The sequence below is a fragment of the Rhinopithecus roxellana genome, chromosome 9 (assembly GCF_007565055.1).
Source record: "Rhinopithecus roxellana isolate Shanxi Qingling chromosome 9, ASM756505v1, whole genome shotgun sequence".
Lineage (NCBI taxonomy): Eukaryota > Metazoa > Chordata > Mammalia > Primates > Cercopithecidae > Rhinopithecus > Rhinopithecus roxellana.
Genome location: NC_044557.1, coordinates 116,994,509 through 117,017,486, shown reverse-complemented (window position 1 = coordinate 117,017,486; position 22,978 = coordinate 116,994,509). Strand labels below are relative to the sequence as shown.

At 36.1% G+C, this 22,978-nt stretch overlaps 1 protein-coding gene across 14 annotated transcripts in view; it reads left to right on the top strand.

The window, feature by feature from the left end:
• Nucleotides 1-22,978, top strand: part of STAU2 (staufen double-stranded RNA binding protein 2) — a 348,991-nt gene that overhangs the window by 140,803 nt on the left and 185,210 nt on the right. For all 14 annotated transcript variants that reach the window (XM_030937273.1, XM_030937277.1, XM_030937275.1 and 11 more), the window contains 2 exons: nt 8,226-8,363; nt 16,646-16,777. In XM_030937273.1, the coding sequence (XP_030793133.1) occupies nt 8,226-8,363; nt 16,646-16,777 (270 nt within the window). The remainder of the gene's footprint in view (nt 1-8,225; nt 8,364-16,645; nt 16,778-22,978) is intronic.

Here is a 22,978-nt window from a genome sequence, read left to right as displayed (position 1 = left end):
AAATAAATGCAAATAGCTCTACTTATCATGAGTCATAGTGGTTCCAAAGAGGACTGGCACTTTCATTCATATGCTCCTCCTACACAGTCAGGAGTAGAATATAGCTATTAAGAGAATGACCTTTGCAGTCAGTTTTGAGTATGAATCCCTGTGGCCTGAGCAAGTTACCTAACTTTAAAAATATTTCTTCATTTATGAAGTGGGAATAGTAATTGACCTTGCTGTATGGGATTGTTAGAAGTATTAACTGAAACAATGCACAAAATGCATTAGTAATTATTAATTACTAATTATTAATTATTAACAATTAATTATTAATTGTTATTAATGATAATGCAAATACTGTAATAAATAGCACATATTAACTATTGGTATTTTGTATCTAATACTGCCTATTCACATTTTATGTTTATGTGAATGTGTCCATGAACTGTTTTCTTAAATCTATTAATATATAAAATTTATGGCTTTTCTAAGATGGAAGAACAGCATTTTATGTTGGAATGGTGGCACAAAACTTGTCACATAACTTCTGTGTAATCTATTTAACTAAGTTTTATCTTGATAAATTAAGAATAATAAACCAGGCTGGGCGCAGTGGCTCACGCCTGTAATCCCAGCACTTTGGGAGGCTGAGGTGGGTGGATCATTGGAGGCCGGGAGTTCGAGACCAGCATGGCTATCATGGCAAAACTTGGTCTCTACTAAAAATACAAAAATTAGCCAGGTGTGGTGGCAAGCGTCAATCCCAGCTATAGCTCAGGAGGCTGAGGCATGAGAATCACTTGAACCTAGGAGGCAGAGGTTAAGGTGAGCCAAGATCACTGCCTCTGCACTCCAGCCTGGGTGACAGAATGAGATTCCATCTCAAAATGATAATAATAATAAATTGTTAGGCTAGAAAAGATCTGTACATTTCTATAGTAGGATATAAATCTAACTCTTGTTTTAACTATAGCTATTAAAAGCAAGATTATTATTTAAATGTTATTCGCCAGAGGTGGGATACAGGAGAAACATTTTGAATTCTCAATTACTTGCTACTGCTTCCAGTATATGAGCAGTATTATCCCAGAACTTCCCTCCGATGCATCATTCAGATCTCAGCATAAAGTTGACTTTTTTAGGGACTCCTCTGGTCCTCTCCTACTCCCAGACTAGGTTAGCCTCCTGCATTTTTCCTCATATACATCACACTTGGAGTTACTTTTGCCATGTCTGTCTTATGTTAAAATAAAGCTTGTAGATGCTTTGTGAAATGTAAGATCATTTTGAGAGAACAATGTGTATAATGAGTTGGAATCTAGATAATTTTATGTTCATACCTTATAATATGTCAGCTGGAATAGTATCCTGATTTTCAGCGTTTTCCTCACTTCCTTGTATGGCTTATACATTGAGGGTCTATAGTTTCTTACACTCAATGGAAGCAGAGAAAATATCTGATCATTTGCCTTGGTTTTATTTAAAGGAATAAAACAATCACATTGTCTCATTTGATCCTCTTAATCACTCTGTGATCCAGCATTCATTTCCATCTTACAGATTAGTCCCTTTATATTTAAGAAACCTATCCAGGATTCTGTAGCAGAGTCAGCTTTCTGATCCAGTTGTCACATCTGACTGCAGTGCCCATTTGATACTGGTGAATTGTGAACTTTTGGATTTTCAGATTCACTGTATAGGGTTATCCTGTTAACATGTAAAACTGCCTTGATAATGTCTTTGTGTTTACATTCTGTTTTTAAATGTAGTTCTCCTCTATAAGACGAGACTTCAAAGAGGGCTTTCTAATCAAATCAAATGTTCTGGACACAGTTATTACAGCACTGTCTTTATTGGTATATAGAATGATGATTTAAGATTTGCTGTCCAAGGAATAACTTAATTGTCAAAGGTGCTGGTAGTTCATTTCAGTCAGAGTGAGAAACCAAGTAATCCCCTCCCCCACCCCACCCCCTTTTTTTTTTGATACAGGGTCTCACTCTGTCTCCCAAGCTGGAGTGTAGTGGCACCATGATCTCGTCTGGCTGCAATCTCTGCCTCCTGGGTTCAAACGATTCTCCCATGTCAGACTCCAGAGTAGCTGGGACTAGGCATATGCCACCATACCTAGCTAATTTTGGTATTTTTTGGTGGAGATGGGGTTTTACTATGTTGGCCAGGCTGGTCTTGAACTCCTGACCTAAAGTGATCTGCTTGCCTTGGCCACCCAGAGTTTTTTTTTTTTTTTCTTTGAAATGGGGTCTCACCCCTGTTGCCCAGTATGGAGTGCAATGGTAGGATCTCAGCTCACTGCAGCCTTGATTTTCTGGTCTCGGGTGATCCTCCCACCTTAGCCTCCCAAGTAGCTGTGACTACAGGCACAACACCATCATGCGCAGCTAATTTTTTGTATTTTTTTGTAGAGACAGGGTTTTGCCATGTTGTGCAGGCAGTTTGCAAACTCCTGGGTTCAAGTGATCTGCCTACCTCGGCCTCCCAAAGTGCTGTGATTACAGGCGTGAACCACTGCACCCGGCCCCAAGCAATTCTTAATGTACAAAGAACTCCATCATTATCTAAATTGGATTTATGTATCTGATTCTTTTCATTGCAATCTATATCAACAATAATTTCCTTGGAACTCAGAGACATTCTTTGAGTCAAATTAAACAGAAATAAAGACAGTATACCACTGGAAACACATTCCTATTTATTTAACATCTTCATGAACTGGGCATACTCCTTCTAGCACTAGACTCAGAGCTTCTCTTTATCTTTTCATTGGAATCTCAATCTTAGACTTAGGAATTATTATGTGGATTTGTCTTTTCTCATCAGTCCTTCTTGATTCCCCTTATAATTAATTTAATTTAATTTTTTTTTTTAAATTGAAACGGGGTCTTGCTCTGTTGCCAGGCTGGAGTGTAATGGCACGATCTCGGCTCACTGCAACTTCCGCCTCCTGGGTTCCATTGATTCTCCTGCCTCAACCTCCCGAGTAGCTGGGATTACAGGCACATAACCACGCTCAGCTAATTTTTTTGTATTTTTAGTAGAGACAGTGTTTAACCATGTTGGCCAGGCTGGTCTTGATCTCCTGACCTCGTGTTCCACCCCCCTCGGCCTCCCAAGGTGCTGGGATTACAGGCATGAACCATCACACCCGGCCCTGTATTTAATTTTTATTTTTCAGGATATAAGTAGAAGTTGAAACCAGTATTTTATCAAAAGCTAAAAGTTTATTTTGCTCTTTCCTTTCCCTTCATCTAACCATTGCAGCAGTGAAGTTCTCAGTCTTTTTCCTCCTCTTTCCTTTCCCTAAGCTGTTCTTCTACTTCTAGGTGTTGACTTTCATCTTTAAATATGTGATTCCCGAATACCATATGCTCTGCACTGCCTATTAGACATCTCCACTTACTATTTCACGGGTGCCTCAAATTTGGGCCCAAATTCATCATGTTCTCTTCTAAACCTCTTTCTCCTGCAGCGTTCTTTATCTCAGTGACTGGCACTAACATCCAGCTGCTGAAACTGCTGGGGGTCATTTTTAACTTCTTTTTTTTTTGAAGATGGAGTTTTGGTCTTGTTGCCCAGGCTGGTGTGCAATGGCGCTATCTCGGCTCACTGCAACCTCGGCCTCCTGGGTTCAAGCGATTCTCATGTCTCAGCTGAGATTACTGGTGCCCGCCACCACGCCCGGCTAATTTTTGTATTTTTAGTAGAGACGGGGTTTCACCATGTTGGCCAGGCTGGTCTTGAACTCCTGACCTTGTGATCCACGCACCTTGGCCTCCCAAAGTGCTGGGATTACAGGAATGAGCCACTACACCCGGCGTTTAACTTCTCTCTTACCCCTTATGTCCAATCACTTATTAAGTCCTATTTAGTCTGTCACCTAATATTTCTTTTTTTTCTTTTTTTTTTTTTTATGAGATGAGTCTCGCTCTGTCGCCCAAACTGGAGTGCAGTGGCGTGATCTCGGCCTCCTGGGTTCAAGTGATTCTCCTGCCTTCCTCACCCTCCTGAGTAGCTGGGATTACAGGCATGGGCCACCACGCCTGGCTAATTTTTGTATTTTTAGGAGAGACGGGATTTCACCATGTTGGTCAGGCTGGTCTCGAACTCCTGACGCTGTGATCCGCCCCGCCTTGGCCTCTCAAAGTGCTGGGATTACAGGAGTGAGCCACTGTGCTTGGCCTCGTCACCTAATATTTTTTAAGTTGGTTCCTTTCTTTCCATCCCTTCTACCACTCTTTGGTCCAACTCACAGTCATCTCTTAACCTGAACTACTACAGTTAAGGTTTTAACTGACTACAAGTACTCTTGACACCAAATGATCGTTTAAAAAGTATGATATTTTAGAGGCACTTGTCTAATCATATCATACCTCTGCTTAAAATCTTTTAGTAATTTTCTTACTCTTTGGATAAAGTCCAAAATCCTAAACTTAGTTTGAAAGACCATGAGAGATCTGCCTGGAGGCTGTACCTGGAGCACCATACTAGAAATTGTCTGGACGAAATGGCAGCAATCATCTGGAAGAGCTAAGACTGCACAGTGGCTTTTACATAAGTTTAGTGTAACATGTAATCTGTAACAGAGTGATTATCCATGTCTCTACCGATAGTAGAGACAAGAATAAATTTTCATAGGTGGAAGTAAAGTTTTGACCATATAATAGATGCAAACTTATTTCTAGGAAAAATACATGAAGAAAGTTCATATGCAGAAAGACCATTTGGTTTCCAAGAATTTTTGCTTTTATGTTATAATACATGCAAAAAGCTGTGTATAAACTTGTGTATAAGTAAAAGCATACTAAGTGTGAGAAAGACCTACTGCCCAACTTGAGTATAAAACATTTCTCAATAAGCTTTGAAGCTCTCTGTGTGCTCCTCTTCCATCACGTCCTCATGCAATCTTCCCTAGGCAACCTCTATCATTAGTTTGTATGACCATTTCCTACCTTACAGTTCTACTGTGTTTGTTTTTCTAAAAAATGTTATTTGTTAATTCCTTTAAACAACTTTATTGAGGTATAATTGACATAGAATGAGTTGTACATGTTTAAAGTGCACTGTTTGTTTTCATATTTGTTTGCATGTGTACAACCATGACCATAGTCAAGATAATGAACCTATCCATTCCTCCCAGAATTTTCCTCATGTTCCTTTGTAATCTTCTACCTTCATTTGCTAAGAAACCACTCTTTTTTTGGCTGGCTTCTTTAACCCAGCATAATTATTTTGAGATTCGTCCTTATTATTGCATGCATGAATTGGTGGTTCTGTTTTTTTGCAGGTAATATTTCATTGAATTGATATACCACCACTTGTTTATCCATTCGCCTGTCAGTGGATATTTGATATTTGGGCTGTTTCTAATTTTTGGTCGTTACTCATAAAGCAGCTATGAACGTTTGTGTATATATCTTAAGAGCATATGCTTTCATTTCTCTTGGGTAAATCCTTCAAAGTGGAATGGCTTGGTCATTTAGTAGGTATATAGTCAACTTTAGTTTTTCAAAGTTGTAGCAGCTGTGCTCTTTTAAATTCTCATCAGCAGTGTGTGAGAATTCCAGTTGTTTCACATCCTTGCTAACACCTAGCATAGTCAGTTCTTAAAATTTCAGATGTTCACATACATGGGTATTGATACCTCATTTTGGTTTTAATTTATATTCCCTCTGTGGCAGATGATACTGAGAATTTTTTATGTGTTTACTGTCACATGAGGCCTGATGAAGTGTTTATTTAAATTTTTTACCAGCTTAACAAATTTTAATTGCTTATTTCAAATAATAATAAATTTATTATTGAATTTTTAGAGGTCTTTATACACTCTGGATACAGGTGCTTTATCACATATGTAGTTTGCAGATATTTTCTTCAAGCCTGTGACTTGTCTTTTTCAAAGAGCAGAAGTTATTGATTTTGAAGATTTATTATATTTAATTTATGTTATTATTTATATTTTTGTTTTGTTTTATTATTATTAGTTTTTTACATGGAACTTGATTTTGGTGTTATATCTAAGAATTGTTACCTAACCAAGTTACAAAAATTTTTCTTCTGGAAGTCTTATAGTTTTAGAAATTACATTTGCATCTGTGAGACATTTTGAGTTAATTATTTTTATAAATGGTATGAGGTTTGGCTTGAAGATTTTTTTTTCCTTTTTCTTTTTACATATGAATAGCCAATTGTCCCAACATTATTGGCTGAAAAGACTACCCCGCTGAATTCTTTTTGTACCTTTTTTGAAAATCATGTGACCGTGTGTGTGTTTGTGTATCTGTGTCTGGGCACGTATTCTGTTTCATTGGTCCCTTTGTCTGTCTTTATACCAATACTACATACACTGTCTTGAATGCCATAGTTTTATAATCTTGAAATTAGGTAGTCTGAGTCTTTTTTTTTCCCCCCAAAGTTTTGGTTCTTTGTCCTTTGCATTTCCATATGAATTTTAGCGTCAGTTTACACATTAAATTTTAAAAAGCCAACTGGGGGCCAGGTGCGTACTCATGCCTGTAATCTGAGCACTTTGGGAGGCCGAGGTGGAAGGATCACTTGAGGTCACGAGTTTGAGACCAGCCTGGCCAACATGGTGAAACCCTGTCTCTACTAAAAATACAAAGATTAACCAGCCTTGGTGGCATGCACCTGTAGTCCCAGCTACTTGGGAGGCTGAGGCAGGAGAATCGCTTGAACCTAGGAGACCGAGGTTGCCATGAGCTGAGATCACGCCACTGCACTCCAGCCTGGGCAACAGTGAGACTCCGTTTCAAAAAAAAAAAAAAAAGGAAAAAAGTCTACTGGGATTTTGAGGAGAATTGACATCTTATTGTTGAGTCTTCTGATCTGTGAACATGATATATTGACTATTTAGATCTTAATTTCAGCAGTATTTTGTAGTTTTAGTGGGCTTTACATAAAATATACTATATATATTATTCTGTGCTTGCTTTTTTTACTTACTATTCTTTCTGAAATTCATTCATCTTGATGCATGTAGCAATAATTAATTCATTTTCACTGTTATATACCATTTCATTATATGAACATGCTGTGATTTATCTGTTCTTTTGTTGATGAATATTTGTGCAGTTTTTTTTTCTATTTCAAATAATTCATCTGTGGATATTCCTGTATATATGTGTGCATGGGTTACGGTTTTCTAGGGTATATATGTGCCTAGGAATAGGCTAGTTGGGGTAGGATGTACCATCTCAGGCTTTACTAGACATTGCCAGGTTGTTTTCCGATTTATAGTACTCCCAGTGTTTTATAAGAGTTTGTGTTACTCCCCATTCTCACCAGTTGGGGCTGTTAGACTTCTTAATTTTTGCTAATTTGGTGGGTGTGAAATAGTATCTTACTGAAGTTTTTAATATGTATTTTCTGTGTCCTAGAGGTTATCATTTCATATGTTGAGTTTTTCCTTATGTGACGTATTTATTTATCTCTTTTGCCCATTTCCGTTTTGTATTCTCTTTTTCTTAATACTTTTTAGGAGTCTTAAAAAATATATTTTGGATACTGGTTATGTCTTTTTAAAGTTATGTGTGTTGTGGCTGGGTGCTGTGGCTCACACCTGTAATCCCAGCACTTTCGGAGGCCAAGGCTGGTGGGATCACCTGAGCTCAGGAGTTCAAGACCAGCCTGGCCAACATGATGAAACCCCATCTCTACTAAAAATATAAAAATTAGCCGGGCATGGTGGTGCGCACCTGTAGTCCCAGCTATTTGGGAGGCTGAGGCACGAGAATCGCTTGAACCTGGGAGGCGGAGGTTGTGGTGAGCTGAAATTGCACCACTGTACTCCATCCTGGGCAACAGAGTGAAACTCTGTCTCAAAAAAAATAAATAAATAAAATAAAATAAAATAATACGTGTTGCAAATATCTCTTCCCAGTTCATGGTTGGTCTTCTTATGTTCTTTTTGATGTTTCTTGATGAACAGAAGTTGTGAAGCACCTCTGGTATACTGAAGAGTTTGCCCAATTTAAAAAGCGTAGTTGACCCAGCTTGCAATTAATACCTCTAAGCTCCACGTCCCATAGAAGCCTTGGTTACAGGTCTATTTTATGATTTTCCTTTATAAATATTCATAAATGACTCATTTTTCTAGTCACAGTTTTGGGGTGTGGGGGTGGAGGGAAGAAGCACCGTTTTTTTTAAGGATTCAATAACAAGTTTCACAAGCATATTTTAAAACTTTTTCTTAAATTAATTTTTAGGCTGGACCAGAATATGGCCAAGGGATGAACCCTATTAGCCGCCTGGCGCAAATTCAACAGGCCAAAAAGGAAAAGGAGCCAGATTATGTTTTGCTTTCAGAAAGAGGAATGCCTCGACGTCGAGAATTTGTGATGCAGGTATTTCTAACCTTTTAAAACTACTGAAAAGATTTAGAAATCCCCAGGATGGAATAGACATATGGGTGAAAGGCAAACTAGGACTTAATAGCAGAAAGTAAAACTGTTTCCAGTTAAAGCATTCATTCTATCCAGGCTCACCTACTAACTTGGGGGAAACATTCACGTGTCAAGGACATGTTACAACAGACAACCTAAGTTTTCAAGGGACTCTGAGTTCATACAGGTTATTTACCATGGAGTTTATCATTTAATGTGTATCTCTTAACTTTTTATATTACATTTTGTAGCCGGAGTCTATTAACTACTGGGAATTGGAGACACATGGAATTAGAAACACAATTTAGAAGGTTAGATGTGGTAGATGGATCAGGGTCAAAATCCTGAGCTTGTGGGGTGTCAGGAAAGTTAGAAAAAGAGAGCAAGCAGGCTAGCTAACCATCTACTAGTGGGGGCTGAGGCACTCAGAATTGCTGAGATCTGACTGCTGCATTGTGTAGCCAAGAAAATCGAGGAATGGCTGCTAGTGTATTGGCAGATGGGCTAGAAATGAGGTAGAATGCCTAAAATGCTCTCCTTTTCAACCCCTACCTATTCATCTTCATTTGCCAGCTCAAACTCCAGTCTTAAGAAATTTTTCTTTTACTTTTTTATTACAATTTCAAACATATCCAAAAGTGGGGAGAGAATAGTAATGGACCATTAATATGCCCATCACTCAAACATCACAGTTACTAAGATTTTTGCCTCACTTGATTCAGCTATTAATTTTTCTCTTCTTCCTCTCTTTCTTCCTTTCTCTCTTCTTTTCCTGAAGTATTTCAAAGATAATTTCTAACTACATTTCATTTCAGCGTTACATATTCAGTGTATATTTCTAAGAAATATGAAAGCTTTTCTTACATTAGACATGATTCTTTAGAATCATCTAATACCCAGTCTATATTTAAATTATTATTTTCCCCAAGCTGTTTTTAATGTTTTGTTTTATTTTTGGTGGGGCAGCAGGGTCTTGTTCTGTCAGCCAGGCTGGAGTACAGTGGCATGATCATGTCTCACTGCAGCCTTGATTTCCTGGGCTCAAGAGATCCTCCCTTTTCAGCTTCCTGAGTAGGTTAGGATTACAGGCATACACCACCATGACCAGCTGATTAAATGTTGTTGTTTTATTGTTGCTGTTTATAGAGACAGGGTTTTACTATGTAGCCCAGGCTAGTGTTGAACTCCTGGCTTCAAGTGATCCTCCTGCTTCAGCCTCTCAAAGTGATAGGATTACAGGCGTGAGCCACTGTGCTTAGTCCCAAACTGTTTTTTAAATAATTGGTTAGTCAAAGAGACTTTTTAGTTAAATCCAAGGATCTCACATTTTATGTAACTTAGATAAAATCAAAAACATTAAGTGCTAACCATGTGGCAGACATTTTGGCACTCAAATACAGTATCTCATATTGACTAACTTTCAGTGTACAGCTAAGTTGTGCCTTCCCTCCCAATTTATAATCTCCATATTTCTTTATCTTTCAGTACTCAATACAGTGGTTCATAAATAGTAGGACCTTAATAAACATTTGATAAGATATTTGCTGCCTGCCTTCCTGCCTGTATGGCTTTTGTTGGAGACGTAAACTTATAATGTAGTCATAGATAAGTCACTCCTGGGAACCCAGATATCCAAAAAGAGGGGAATTCTCTGGTTAGCAATCACATTATTGTCAAGAAGTTATTAGGATCCAGCACATGATTGTTTTGTTATTTTCACTGGTAAAATATGTTCACTATTTTTTTCCTTAACGTTCTTAGCTTTGAAGAATTCTGGAACATAGACTTTGAATGCCAAAGCTTGAAGAAAAAAGTCTCTTGAATTTTAGACATGTATTGGGAATATAAACTGGCTTTGGCTTTATTAAACAAATCCTTTTCTACAGAGTGTATTGAGTACCCCTTTTGAAAGAGGAATTTAGCATATCTTAGGCCAGCTTCCATTTTATGGGTATTCATAAACATTCTAGTCAAATGGGGACATTTGGCTGTGCTTTTAAATGTTTTCGCACTGAATTCATACTGTTTTTTCCCCTTCTGGAAGCCCCAGTGGATTCATTACAGTATTGCAGCAATTTTATCAAAGTAACGGCTTTTGTATAAACTACTTAGGCAATGTTATCATTTGTTATAATTGAATATGGAAGCAAAATATCTAGAGATGAGATGCTCATTTTTATCTATTACCAAAGAAAAAGTCTATATATTTTAAAATGGATACAGTTACTTATGTTGATTACTACATAAAGAAAACCTCCGATGACATTATTTGGGTATTTTATTCCAAAGCAGATTTCTTAAAGCTTTTCATTTTTTTGGTGAGGAGTATTTTAATCTTTCAAACAGAAAATAATGATAACTAAACCAAGTTGCATATCAGCACACTGTGTTATTATGTGATACTAATGTTTCAGCCTGTGATTAAGATCACCAGGTTGTTAAAAAATAAATAAAAATTAAGTTTTTGGTAAATTCTATTTCAGAACTTTTCAGTTTCTTAGGTTTTTGAGGATTTGATTCATGTGAATGAGCTGTTAAATTTAAAGACAAAGATTTGGCAGTCTTTACTACATGGTAAAATAATTGAGCTTCTTTACAGATAGAAATTCACATTTAAATGTAGAGATTATATTTACAATAGTTATAAAATTTGTGACCTCTCAAGGAAGATGACTTGTGAAATTTATATATTTACTTAACTTTTATAATAAAGTGATGTTTTGAGTGACCGTTGTGTTTATTAGCAGAGAATGAAAGTCCTTGGGCAATGTGGTCTTTCTCTGTTAACAAATTACTCTGGGATAACTGCTTACAAACTATTCAACCATGGGATTATTAAAATTTGCGTGAGGCAAGGGCTGGGTGAATGGGTAAATGAATCTGGGAAGCACTTGTTTTAGAATAAGTTAGTCCTGAAGGTATCAGAATAGGCCAGATGGAAATCTAGCAGATAGAGAGAGAAGGTGAATACAGGGATGGGAACAGCATTACAGCTGACAAGTCCAAGACCAGGCCTCAGAGCAGTAGAGGAAGCTTCTGACATAACTGACCAAATCTTTTCACTAACAAGGATTCCAGCAACAACATAGGGACTGATGAAGCTGGGGGAACAAACCAAGCATTGGAAAAGATAACAGGTAACAGAGGTAACTCTAGCCAGGGGTTTGAGTAGATTATCCTTAGGGCCTGCCATGTTGAGGCAGACACTGTTATGGCAGGTGGTGTGTATTCATCTAGCTGTAAGTACCTGGTCTGACTATACTAGATTTGTGCTTCTCAGTGTGAAGTTCAAAGACTACTTCTGATTTGTCACAATATGGTGGTTTCCAGTTTCAGAAGAAAAGGCAATGAAATATTTAAAAAATATTTCACAGGTTTAAACTATACAATTTGTGATAGTTGTTACAGAAATTCTGTAAGGAATATACTTTCAGTGTTTCATGTGCTATATGAACTGTCATTTAGTTTGTCTTTACTGAAACTCTGTTAAAAGAGAGTACAGCTCCTTTTTTATATCATTTGCACATTGTTTATGTTTAAGTTTGTGTTTCGTTACCATTTTGTTGTATATTCTCCCAGTTCCTTAAAATTGGGTGGTTCACTTAAACTTAAAAGTAGTGTTGGAAATAATAACACAAATAAAAACTGTAAATAAGGAGGTAAGAATAAATGATGAACAGTACTCAAGTGTGGATACCAAATGGGAATTTGTATGTTCTGGGACAGATGAAATAGCCAATATTATGATTTTACACAAGAGACAAAAAAGAAAAGTATGGTTAGGAGTATCACGCTATATAGCTGAAAACTGAATTTTGTTGTCATTGTGAAATGTATTAAAGTGGCATGAAGCTATTATTGAAACTTTCTGATTTTTTTAAACAAAATGATAACTGATAAAACAATTCAACTTTTCAGATATGGATTGCCCATTCACTTTTCTGGCACATTTTTGTGCTAGTTTTTTAGAAAACTGATATATGGGAACCTCCTATATATTCTGGATGCGAGCCCTTTGTAGTTATATGGCATTTTAAATACCTTCCCTTGTGTTGTGACTTTCCTTTCTAAATAGTGCTTTTAGAAGAACAAGAGTAATTTTTAATGCAGTCAAATTTAAATTTTTCCTCATATTAACTTTATAATAAGTCTAGATATCCAGACAATTAAGTGTCCCCCACCTTGTTCTTCCTCAAAAGGATTTTGGCTGTTCTTAGCACTTCGCATTTCCATGTAAATTTTGGAATCATCTTGTTCAAGTATTATAAAAAGATGTAAGGAATTTTGATTGAGTTTTCATTGAGTTCAATTAATTGAGTTTAGGTCAATTTGAAGAGAACTGACGATATTACGTTAGTATTGTCTTCAATCCATGAACATGGCATTTTGCTCTATTTATTAGGTGTTTCTTAAAGTTTCTGAATAAGGCTTTGTTTTCTATGTAGAAGATTTGCACATCCTAGGTATTTGATTTTCATTTAATGTTAATGGTATCTTTTTAATATTTTTCGTCTTCTACTTGAATGTTGATGGAATGTAGAAATGCAGTTCTCTTTTTCATGCTGAGCTTGTTACAATCTAATTGATTCTTGTAATTCATCTGTGCAGTTTCTTAGCTTCTTTATATATGAAATCACATCTATAAATAATGAGTTCTTTTCCCTCCTGATTCTTTTTTTACTTTTTCTTGCCTTATTTCTCTGTCTAGGATTTGTGTAAACTTTTAAACAGTAGTAATAATAGGGAACATCCTTGTCTCATTTCTTTTTTTTTTTTTCCAGGTAATTATAAACACCCTTTAATACTATTAAAGGAAAACTTAATTCCAATCATTGAGATTTATTAAAAATCTTTAATTTTTTATTTTTTATTTTTTATTTATTTATTTTTATTATACTTTAAGTTCTAGGGTACATGTGCATAACGTGCAGGTTTGTTACATATGTATATTTGTGCCATGTTGGTGTGCTGCACCCATCAATTCGTCAGCACCCATCAATTCATCATTTATATCATGTATAACTCCCCGATGCAATCCCTCCCCCCTCCTCCCTCCCCATGATATGCCCCAGTATGTGATGTTCCCCTTCCCGAGTCCAAGTGATCTCATTGTTCAGTTCCCACCTATGAGTGAGAACATGCGGTGTTTGGTTTTCTCTTCTTGTGATAGTTTGCTAAGAATGATGGTTTCCAGCTGCATCATTTCTAATTTGTTTCTTTCAACATTAAGTACAGTGTTTCCTGAGGTTTGCTGTGGGTGTTTTGTAAAATGCCCTTTATCATATTAAAAAAGTTTTCTTCTTTTCCTAGTTTGCTAATAGTTTTCATTATGAATGAATGTCAATTTCTAGTTTGAATTTCAAATGTTAAACCAAACTTGCATTCCTGCAATAAACCTAACTTTGTCATGAATCTTTTTCTTTTTGTATATTGCTTTATTCATTATATTGTTTAAAACTTTTACATCTATGTTCATGAGTGAAACTGTTTAAATTTTCTTTCTTATACTGTTCTTGTTGGGATTTGGAATCAAAATGGTAGCTCATAAAATAATTGGGGACTGATTTCTCATTTTCTGTTTTATGGATGAATTTGGATGAAAAGAATAGCGCAATTCTTCCTTAAATATTGAGTAGAACTTTATGGACAAGATCTCCAGAGTTTTCTTTTTGCAAAGATTTTTTATTATGGTTTTTATTTCATTAGTAGTTTTAGTCGTATTCTTTAGGCTCATTCTGTGGCAATTTGGTAATTTGTATTGTCTAGGAATTTTTCCATTGTATCTAAATATGTTTTTAAAATTTAGGATAAAATTGTTCTCAGTATTCCTTTTTTTTTTTTTCTTTCTTTTTTTTTTTTGTGAGACAGAGTCTCACTCTGTTGCTCAGGCTGGAGTGCAGTGGCATGATCTTGGCTCACTGCAACCTCTTTCTCCTGGGTCCAGGCAATTCTCCTGCATCAGCCTTCCAAGTAACTGGGATTACAGGCACCTGCCATCATGCCCAGCTAATTTTTGTATTTTTAGTATAAGACAGGGTTTCACCATGTTGGCCAACCTGGCCTTGAACTCCTGACCTCAAGTAATCCACCTGCCTTGGCCTCCCAAAGTGCCGAGATTACGGGTAGTGAGCTACTCTGCCTGGCCACAGTAATCCTTATTATTTTGTAATGCTACAGAAGCGATGGTAATCTCCCTTTTTAATTATTTCATTTATTTTTGCCTTCTCCTCTTCTTTTCTTTTTTAAAAATACCCATCTCAGAGAAGAACTCATATTTTTTTCTTGACCACTCTTACTTTTGGTTTATCATTTTATTAGTCTTATTAGGGAATCAACTTTTGGTTTTTCTAACTTTATTGTACTTTGTTTTGTATTTCCTTTTTGCTTTTTATTCTGGTTTCTCTGGGTTTGTTTTGCTGATATGTTTGTGACTTCTTGAGGTGAATGTTTAGCTCATTACTTTGTTCCTCTCCTGTAAGCTGTTACGGCTATGCATTTTCTTCTAGACCCTCCTTTTGCTGTGTCCTTCAAGTTTTGGTATATTTCCGTGGATTATTTAAAATATTTTCTAGTTTTCACTGGAATTTCTTCTTTTGCCCATAGGTAATTTGGAATTACATTGTTTATAAAATTTTTAATTTTTAATTTTAATTTTTTTAGAGGTGTGGTCTTGCTCTGTTGCTCAGGGTGCAGTGCAGTGGTATGATCACAGTTCACTGCAGCCCTGAACTCCTGGGCTCAAGCAATCTTCCCACCTCAGCCTCCCAAGTAGCTGGGACTACAGCCATCTTGCCTAGCTAATTAAATTTTTCTTTTTGTAAAGATGGGGTCTCACTACATTGCCCAGGTTGATCTCAAACTCCTGGCCTCAAACAATCCTCCTAGTGTTGGGATTATAGGTATAAGCCACCACACCTGACCAGAATTACATTGTTTAATTTCCAAAGTTGTGATTAACTATTTAACTACTTCTTCAATCACTTACTGAGACCATTGTGTAAAAAGAAATTCAACTATAGTTGTGTATTTTCTATTTCTTCTTGTAATTCTATTCTTTTTTGCTATCTACTTTACTTTTTATAGTTGTATGGTTGATGTGTATTTAAGTACATGTATAAATTGCTCACAGAAGATAACTGTAGAATAGCTCTAATGATAAAAATCTTTTTTTATTGAGCAATTATGATGGATTAAATACTGTGGTTTACACACATTATCTTGTTTACCTTTCGAAGCAACACTGTACCGAAGTTGGTATTACCCCTGCTTTACTGATGAAAAGCCTGAGGCTTAGAGATATTAAATAATTTGTACCAGTTCATACAGCTAGGAAATAATAGAGTTGAGTTTCATATCCCAATCTGACTTGGAAGCCTTTGCTTTTTTTTGTTGTTGTTTTGTTTTGTTTTTGTTTTTGTTTTTTTAAAGACGGAGTATCGCTCTGTGGCCCCAGGCTGGAATGCAGTGGTGCAATTGTGGCTCACTGCAACCTCCACTTACCAGGTTCAAGCGATTCTCCTGCCTCAGCCTCCCGAGTAGCTGGGACTACAGGTGTGTGCCATCACACCCGGCTAATTTTTGTAATTTTAGTAGAGACAGGGTTTCACCATATTGGCCAGGCTGATCTCGAACTCCTGACCTTGTGATCCGCCTGCCTTGGCCTCCCAAAGGGGAATTACAGGTGTGAGCCACTGCGCCCAGCCAGAAGCCTTTGTTTTTAATCATAATGTTGTAGCAACACTTGTGTATTAATTCTCTTCAGGAACTATTTAATGTAAATCTTTGTAAACTTGAATGTTTACATAAATGTTGCAATTTGAACATTATTTTAAATGGCACCAATATGAATTTCAGCCTTTTCAGTCTATCAGTTGAAATATAAGAATGCTAAAATGTAGTCATAACCAACACAAATGCTGTTAAAATGTAAATTTTATTTTTCTGCTTATATAAATATAAATTTAGTGTTTAAAAAAACAAATAGCATATAAATGTATATGGAAGTAAAAATTCTATAAAATTCTACCATCATGAGATAATCCTCCATTGATATTTTAAGGACCATTTTTTTCATATTTTTTTTCATGTACATATAAGATTACATAAATGTTATCTTAGTTGCCATTTTTATTTTGGACTGAACTCTATATTTTCAAATGCTAGAGAGTAGAATTGCTTTATGATGTAAGGCCTTCCTGTTTACCAAAACATTTATCATTAATTTATTCCTTTAATCTTACCAGGTGAAGGTAGGCAATGAAGTTGCTACAGGAACAGGACCTAATAAAAAGATAGCCAAAAAAAATGCTGCAGAAGCAATGCTGTTACAGCTTGGTTATAAAGCATCCACTAATCTTCAGGATCAACTTGAGAAGGTAAGAGTTAAGTTTACATCTCTGTATCCTATCTGTCATAGTATCAAAGTCATTAATAAATTTTGATCCTAAGTAGTATTAAAGTAGATGTAAATTTTAACTTTTCTGAGGCAATACAAAGATAGATGATCCAACCACAAAATAACATATACTTACGGAGTAAGATGAGATATTAATGAGTATTTGTAATCTTACAATTAGAAAATACAAAAAGTTTGTCATATGGTTGTACATATATTATGTAATACCAATGTAACATTTTTAACTTGTTGATTGGTTGTTTTTGCCGTATAGACACAGTCTTAATTTGTGTCTTTTGAGAACACAGGTTGTTAGCCTTTAATTTTGGAATACAGCTGAAAACACTGGAAATAAAGATTCTGACTTATCCCTTTAGGGCAGGAGCTATATTGGACAGACACTCTATAAACTAATTTTTCTATTTACTTTAAATTTAAAGGTGAACTCATAGGGTGTTTATTTTCTGCCAAGACCTGTGTTCATGGTTCCCTATTTTTTCTGCAGCAGTTAATGACATCATTAACACCTACATCTGTTACAAGGGAAGCAGAGAACCCTGAATTCAGAACTTGGCATATAACTTGGCAGAAATTGGCTTATTTCCATTTTGTATTAAGTATCATTTTGTTATCTGTGGATTTGTAGACATTATTTCTATCAAACATTTTATTTATGTGAACACTCAAAAAACAGGCTTACTAATTACTTTTATCAAAAGTAATATGCTTTAGACCAGCATCTTCTCACACAAGAATTCTGTTTCAAAGATATTTTTAGTTTCTACAGGAACACATTTTAAAAGTTTAGAGTTAGAAACAAAAATATATAGAGACACTTTGATGTACTTTTTTGTTTTCTAGGCAATTCTTTTGAATGATTTTAAAAAATCTTTGTGTGGTATTGCTAGAGATTTCAATTCTGTTTTTATAACCTGGCTAGTCAACACTTTTTCTTCTTTTAAAAGTATTTGTAACATGAAACCTAACATGTGTTCCAGTTTCTGTAGTCCTTACATTGTATATTTGTTATTTTAACTTAACACATTTATATTGACTTAAAACTGGTGAGCGATCTATAAAAATATGTCAAAATAAATCTCCTCACAGACATGTATTTGTAAATTAAATGAAAGTAGAACAAAAAACCAGCATTAATTAATTAATTTCATTAATTTGAAAAACATTTTTTGCATAACCATTGTGTAATTCAGGTTCTCCAAAGAAACAGAACCATCACTGTGTGTGTGTGTGTGTGTGTGTGTGTGTGTGTGTGTGTGTGTATGTGTGTATCTGTCTGTGTATATATATTAAGGAATTGGCCCATGTGATTGTGGAGGCTTTACTAGTGTAAAATCTGATGGGACAGGCTGACAGGATGGAGAATCAGGAAAATTCCTACTTGCCCTGGGAGGTCAGCTTTTTGTTCTGTTCAGGCCTTCAGCTGATTAGATGAGGACTACCCACATTGTGGAGCGTGATCTGCTTAGTTCACCACTTTAAAAGTAAATCTTACCCAAAAACACTCTTGCAGAAACACCCAGAATAATGTTTGACCAAGTATCTGGGCACTGTGGCCCAGACAAGTTGACATACAAAATTAATCATCACACTCACTAAATGCCAGACACTTAAAAATGACTGATTTTAATAAGATGACTGAAACTTGGTCTCTGCACTCAAGGAGGTGATCTTTCTTTAAGTGCAGGGAGTGAGGAATTTTAACCATATAACAAAACTATAGTATCCCAGAACCTAGAGAGCATGAGGATGAACTTGGGAAGTCAGGAAAAGAAGCTGAGGTCACTGTTATTATGCAAAGTAGAAAGTTTGAAGAAATGCGCATTTAAGATTTGAACATGAATGTGAATTGATCTGGTTTGCATTCTTCAAAAGATACCTCTGTTAAGTAATGTGGAGCATGGATTTGAGCAGAGTGAAACCAGACAGCAATGCCAGTCAGGAGGCAGCCAGAGTTGTTTAGGTAAGAGATATTGAGGGTCTGAACTGAGACAGTGAAGGTAGAGAGGAAGAAAGGAAAGACTCCAGAGATATTTCAGAAATGTAATGGGTAAGATTTGAATAGCAGATAAGATGCATTCAAGATACAGGAAAAAAGAGGAGGAAAGACCACCTGCAAAAAGGAATAGAGAATGACTACTAGGTCAGATGCTGCAGAGAGATCAAATAAGAGAAGGACTGAATATATTGATTTATCAGTAAGATGACTTTTGATGAGTGTGGCAAAAGCAATTTTTAAAACCAGCTAAAACAGGATTTTTTTGTTTGTTTTTTTGAGACAGAATCTAGCTCTGTCATCCAGGCTGGAGTGTAGTGGTGCGATCTTGGCTCACTGCAACCTCCACCTCCCAGGTTCAAGCGATTCTCTCTCCTCAGCCTCCCGAGTAGCTGGTATTACAGGTGTGTACCACCATACCTGGCTGATTTTTTGTATTTTTAGTAAAGAAGTGGTTTCACCATGTTGGCCGGGCTGGTCTTGCTCTACTGACCTCAAATGATCTGCCTGCCTTGGCTTCCCAAAGTGCTGGGATTACAGGCGTGAGCCACTGCACCTGGTTGGTATTTCTTAATTATTTGGTAGAAGTTACCAGTGAGGGCTTTTGGGCTTAGAATTTTCTCTGTGGAAAGGTTTTTTTTTTTTTTTTTTTTTTTATTATACTTTAAGTTCTAGGGTACATATGCATAACGTGCAGGTTTGTTACATATGTATACTTATGCCATGTTGGTGTGCTGCACCCATCAACTCGTCAGCACCCACCAATTCATCATTTATATCATGTATAACTCCCCAATGCAATCCCTCCCTCCTCCCCCCTCCCCCCCCATGATAGGCCCCAGTGCGTGATGTTCCCCTTCCCGAGTCCAAGTGATCTCATTGTTCAGTTCCCACCTATGAGTGAGAACATGCGGTGTTTGGTTTTCTCTTCTTGTGATAGTTTGCTAAGAATGATGGTTTCCAGCTGCATCCATGTCCCTACAAAGGACGCAAACTCATCCTTTTTGATGGCTGCATAGTATTCCATGGTGTATATGTGCCACATTTTCTTAATCCAGTCTGTCACAGATGGACATTTGGGTTGATTCCAAGTCTTTGCTATTGTGAATAGTGCCGCAATAAACATACGTGTACATGTGTCTTTGTAGTAGAATAATTTATAGTCCTTTGGGTATATACCCAGTAGTGGGATGGCTGGGTCATATGGTACATCTAGTTCTAGATCCTTGAGGAATTGCCATACTGTTTTCCATAATGGTTGAACTAGTTTACAATCCCACCAACAGTGTAAAAGTGTTCCTATTTCTCCACATCCTCTCCAACACCTGTTGTTTCCTGACTTCTTAATGATTGCCATTCTAACTGGTGTGAGATGGTATCTCATTGTGGTTTTGATTTGCATTTCTCTGATGGCCAGTGATGATGAGCATTTTTTCATGTGTCTGTTGGCTGTATGAATATCTTCTTTTGAGAAATGTCTGTTCATATCCTTTCCCCACTTTTTGATGGGGTTGTTTGTTTTTTTCTCGTATATTTGTTTGAGTTCTTTGTAGATTCTGGATATTAGCCCTTTGTCAGATGAGTAGGTTGCAAAAATTTTCTCCCATTCTGTAGGTTGCCTGTTCACTCTGATGGTAGTTTCTTTTGCTGTGCAAAAGCTCTTTAGTTTAATTAGATCCCATTTGTCAATTATTGCTTTTGCTGCCGTTGCTTTTGGTGTTTTAGACATGAAGTCCTTGCCCATGCCTATGTCCTGAATGGTACTACCTAGATTTTCTTCTAGGGTTTTTATGGTATTAGGTCTAACATTTAAGTCTCTAATCCATCTTGAATTAATCTTCGTATAAGGGGTAAGGAAAGGATCCAGTTTCAGCTTTCTACTTATGGCTAGCCAATTTTCCCAGCACCATTTATTAAATAGGGAATCCTTTCCCCATTTCTTGTTTCTCTCAGGTTTGTCAAAGATCAGATGGCTGTAGATGTGCGGTATTATTTCTGAGGACTCTATTCTGTTCCATTGGTCTATAGCTCTGTTTTGGTACCAGTACCATGCTGTTTTGGTTACTGTAGCCTTGTAGTATAGTTTGAAGTCAGGTAGCGTGACGCCTCCAGCTTTGTCCTTTTGACTTAGGATTGTCTTGGCAATGCGGGCTCTTTTTTGGTTCCATATGAACTTTAAAGCAGTTTTTTCCAATTCTGTGAAGAAACTCATTGGTAGCTTGATGGGGATGGCATTGAATCTATAAATAACCTTGGGGAGTATGGCCATTTTCATGATGGAACGTACCTCAAAATAATAAGAGCTATTTATGACAAACCCACAGCTAATATCATACTGAATGGGCAAAAACTGGAAAAATTCCCTTTGATAACTGGCACAAGACAGGGATGCCCTCTCTCACCACTCCTATTCAACATAGTGTTGGAAGTTCTGGCTAGGGCAATCAGGCAAGAGAAAGAAATAAAGGGTATCCAGTTAGGAAAAGAAGAAGTCAAATTGTCCCTGTTTGCAGATGACATGATTGTATATTTAGAAAACCCCATCGTCTCAGCCCAAAATCTCCTTAAGCTGATAAGCAACTTCAGCAAAGTCTCAGGATACAAAATGAATGTGCAAAAATCACAAGCATTCTTATACACCAGCAACAGACAAGCAGAGAGCCAAATCAGGAATGAACTTCCATTCACAATTGCTTCAAAGAGAATAAAATACCTAGGAATCCAGCTTACAAGGGATGTAAAGGACCTCTTCAAGGAGAACTACAAACCACTGCTCAGTGAAATCAAAGAGGACACAAACAAATGGAAGAACATACCATGCTTGTGGAAAGGTTTTTTAACTACAAACTCAGATTTTAAAAATAAATAGGGTTACTTAGGTTACCTACTTCTGCTTGATTGAACTTTGGTAGTTTTTGTCTTTCAAAGAATTAGTTTATTTCTTCTAAGTTGTTGAATTTACTGGTATAAAATTGTTTGTAACGTTCCTTTTTTCTTTTAATCGTGGGAGAATCTGTAACATTCCCTTACTCTTTTAGTAGTGGCAGAATCTGTAATGATATTCACTTTCATTTCTGATATTGATTATTTCTTTTCTCTTTTTCTTCTGTTCAGTTTAGCTAGGGGTTTTATAAAATTTTAAATCTTTTCAAACAATTAGGTTTTAGTTGCATTGATTTTTCTCTTTTTCTATTTTCAGTTTTTTTTATTTCTGCTGTTTATTTTATCCTTCACTGTATTTTGTTTTTATTTTTTTGTTCATTTCTAATTTTGTAAGGTGGAAGTTTAGGCTATATATCTGAGAACTTTCCTTTTTCTAATATAAGCATTTAATGCTGTGAATTTTTCTTTAAGCACTGATTTAGCTCTGTCCTACACATTTTGACAAGTTGGGTTTTTCTTCTTTTTGTTTTTTTAACATCTGGGATACACGCTGTATGGGTTTTTACTTTCATTCAACTCAAAATATGGTCTGATTTCCCTCTTGATTTCTTCTTTCAGGCCCTATATCTGTTATGATTGCTTGTTTTGTTCAGTGTTAAAGTCTCCAACTATAAGTTTGGATTTTCCTACTTCTGCTTCTTTCAGTTTTATTAGTTTTTGTTTTATGCATTTTGAAACTTTGTTATTATATATATGTACAATTAGTGTTACGTCTTTTTGATGACTTGACCACTTTTATTGGATATTTCTTTTTATTCCTTGTTCTGAAATCTGTTTTGTTTGATATTAATATAGCTACTCCAGTTTTATTTTGACTGGTGTTTGCATGGGATATTTTTTCCCTGTGTTTTACTTTTAGCCTATCTTTAAATTGGTTTCTTTTAGAAAGCATATAATTGGGTCTTGTTCTTTAAAATTTAATTTGACAAACTTTGCCCTTTAGTTATGGTGATTAGACCATTTGTACTTACTGAAGTTATTGAGTTGTTGTATTTAAACACACCATTTTATTAGTTGCCTTTTTTTTTTCCATTTACTCTGTTTACTTTTTTTCTTCTTTGACCTCTGTTGTGGTCACATATGTTACTTTTCTAAGTTTCTCTGACCTCCTATTGTGGCTATACATTTTAGTTTTCTATATTTTTTAAACCCTACAACTCATTGTTACTAATTTTGCTTCATAAATAGTTATTGTCTTAAGTGATTAAAATCAACAGAAAATGC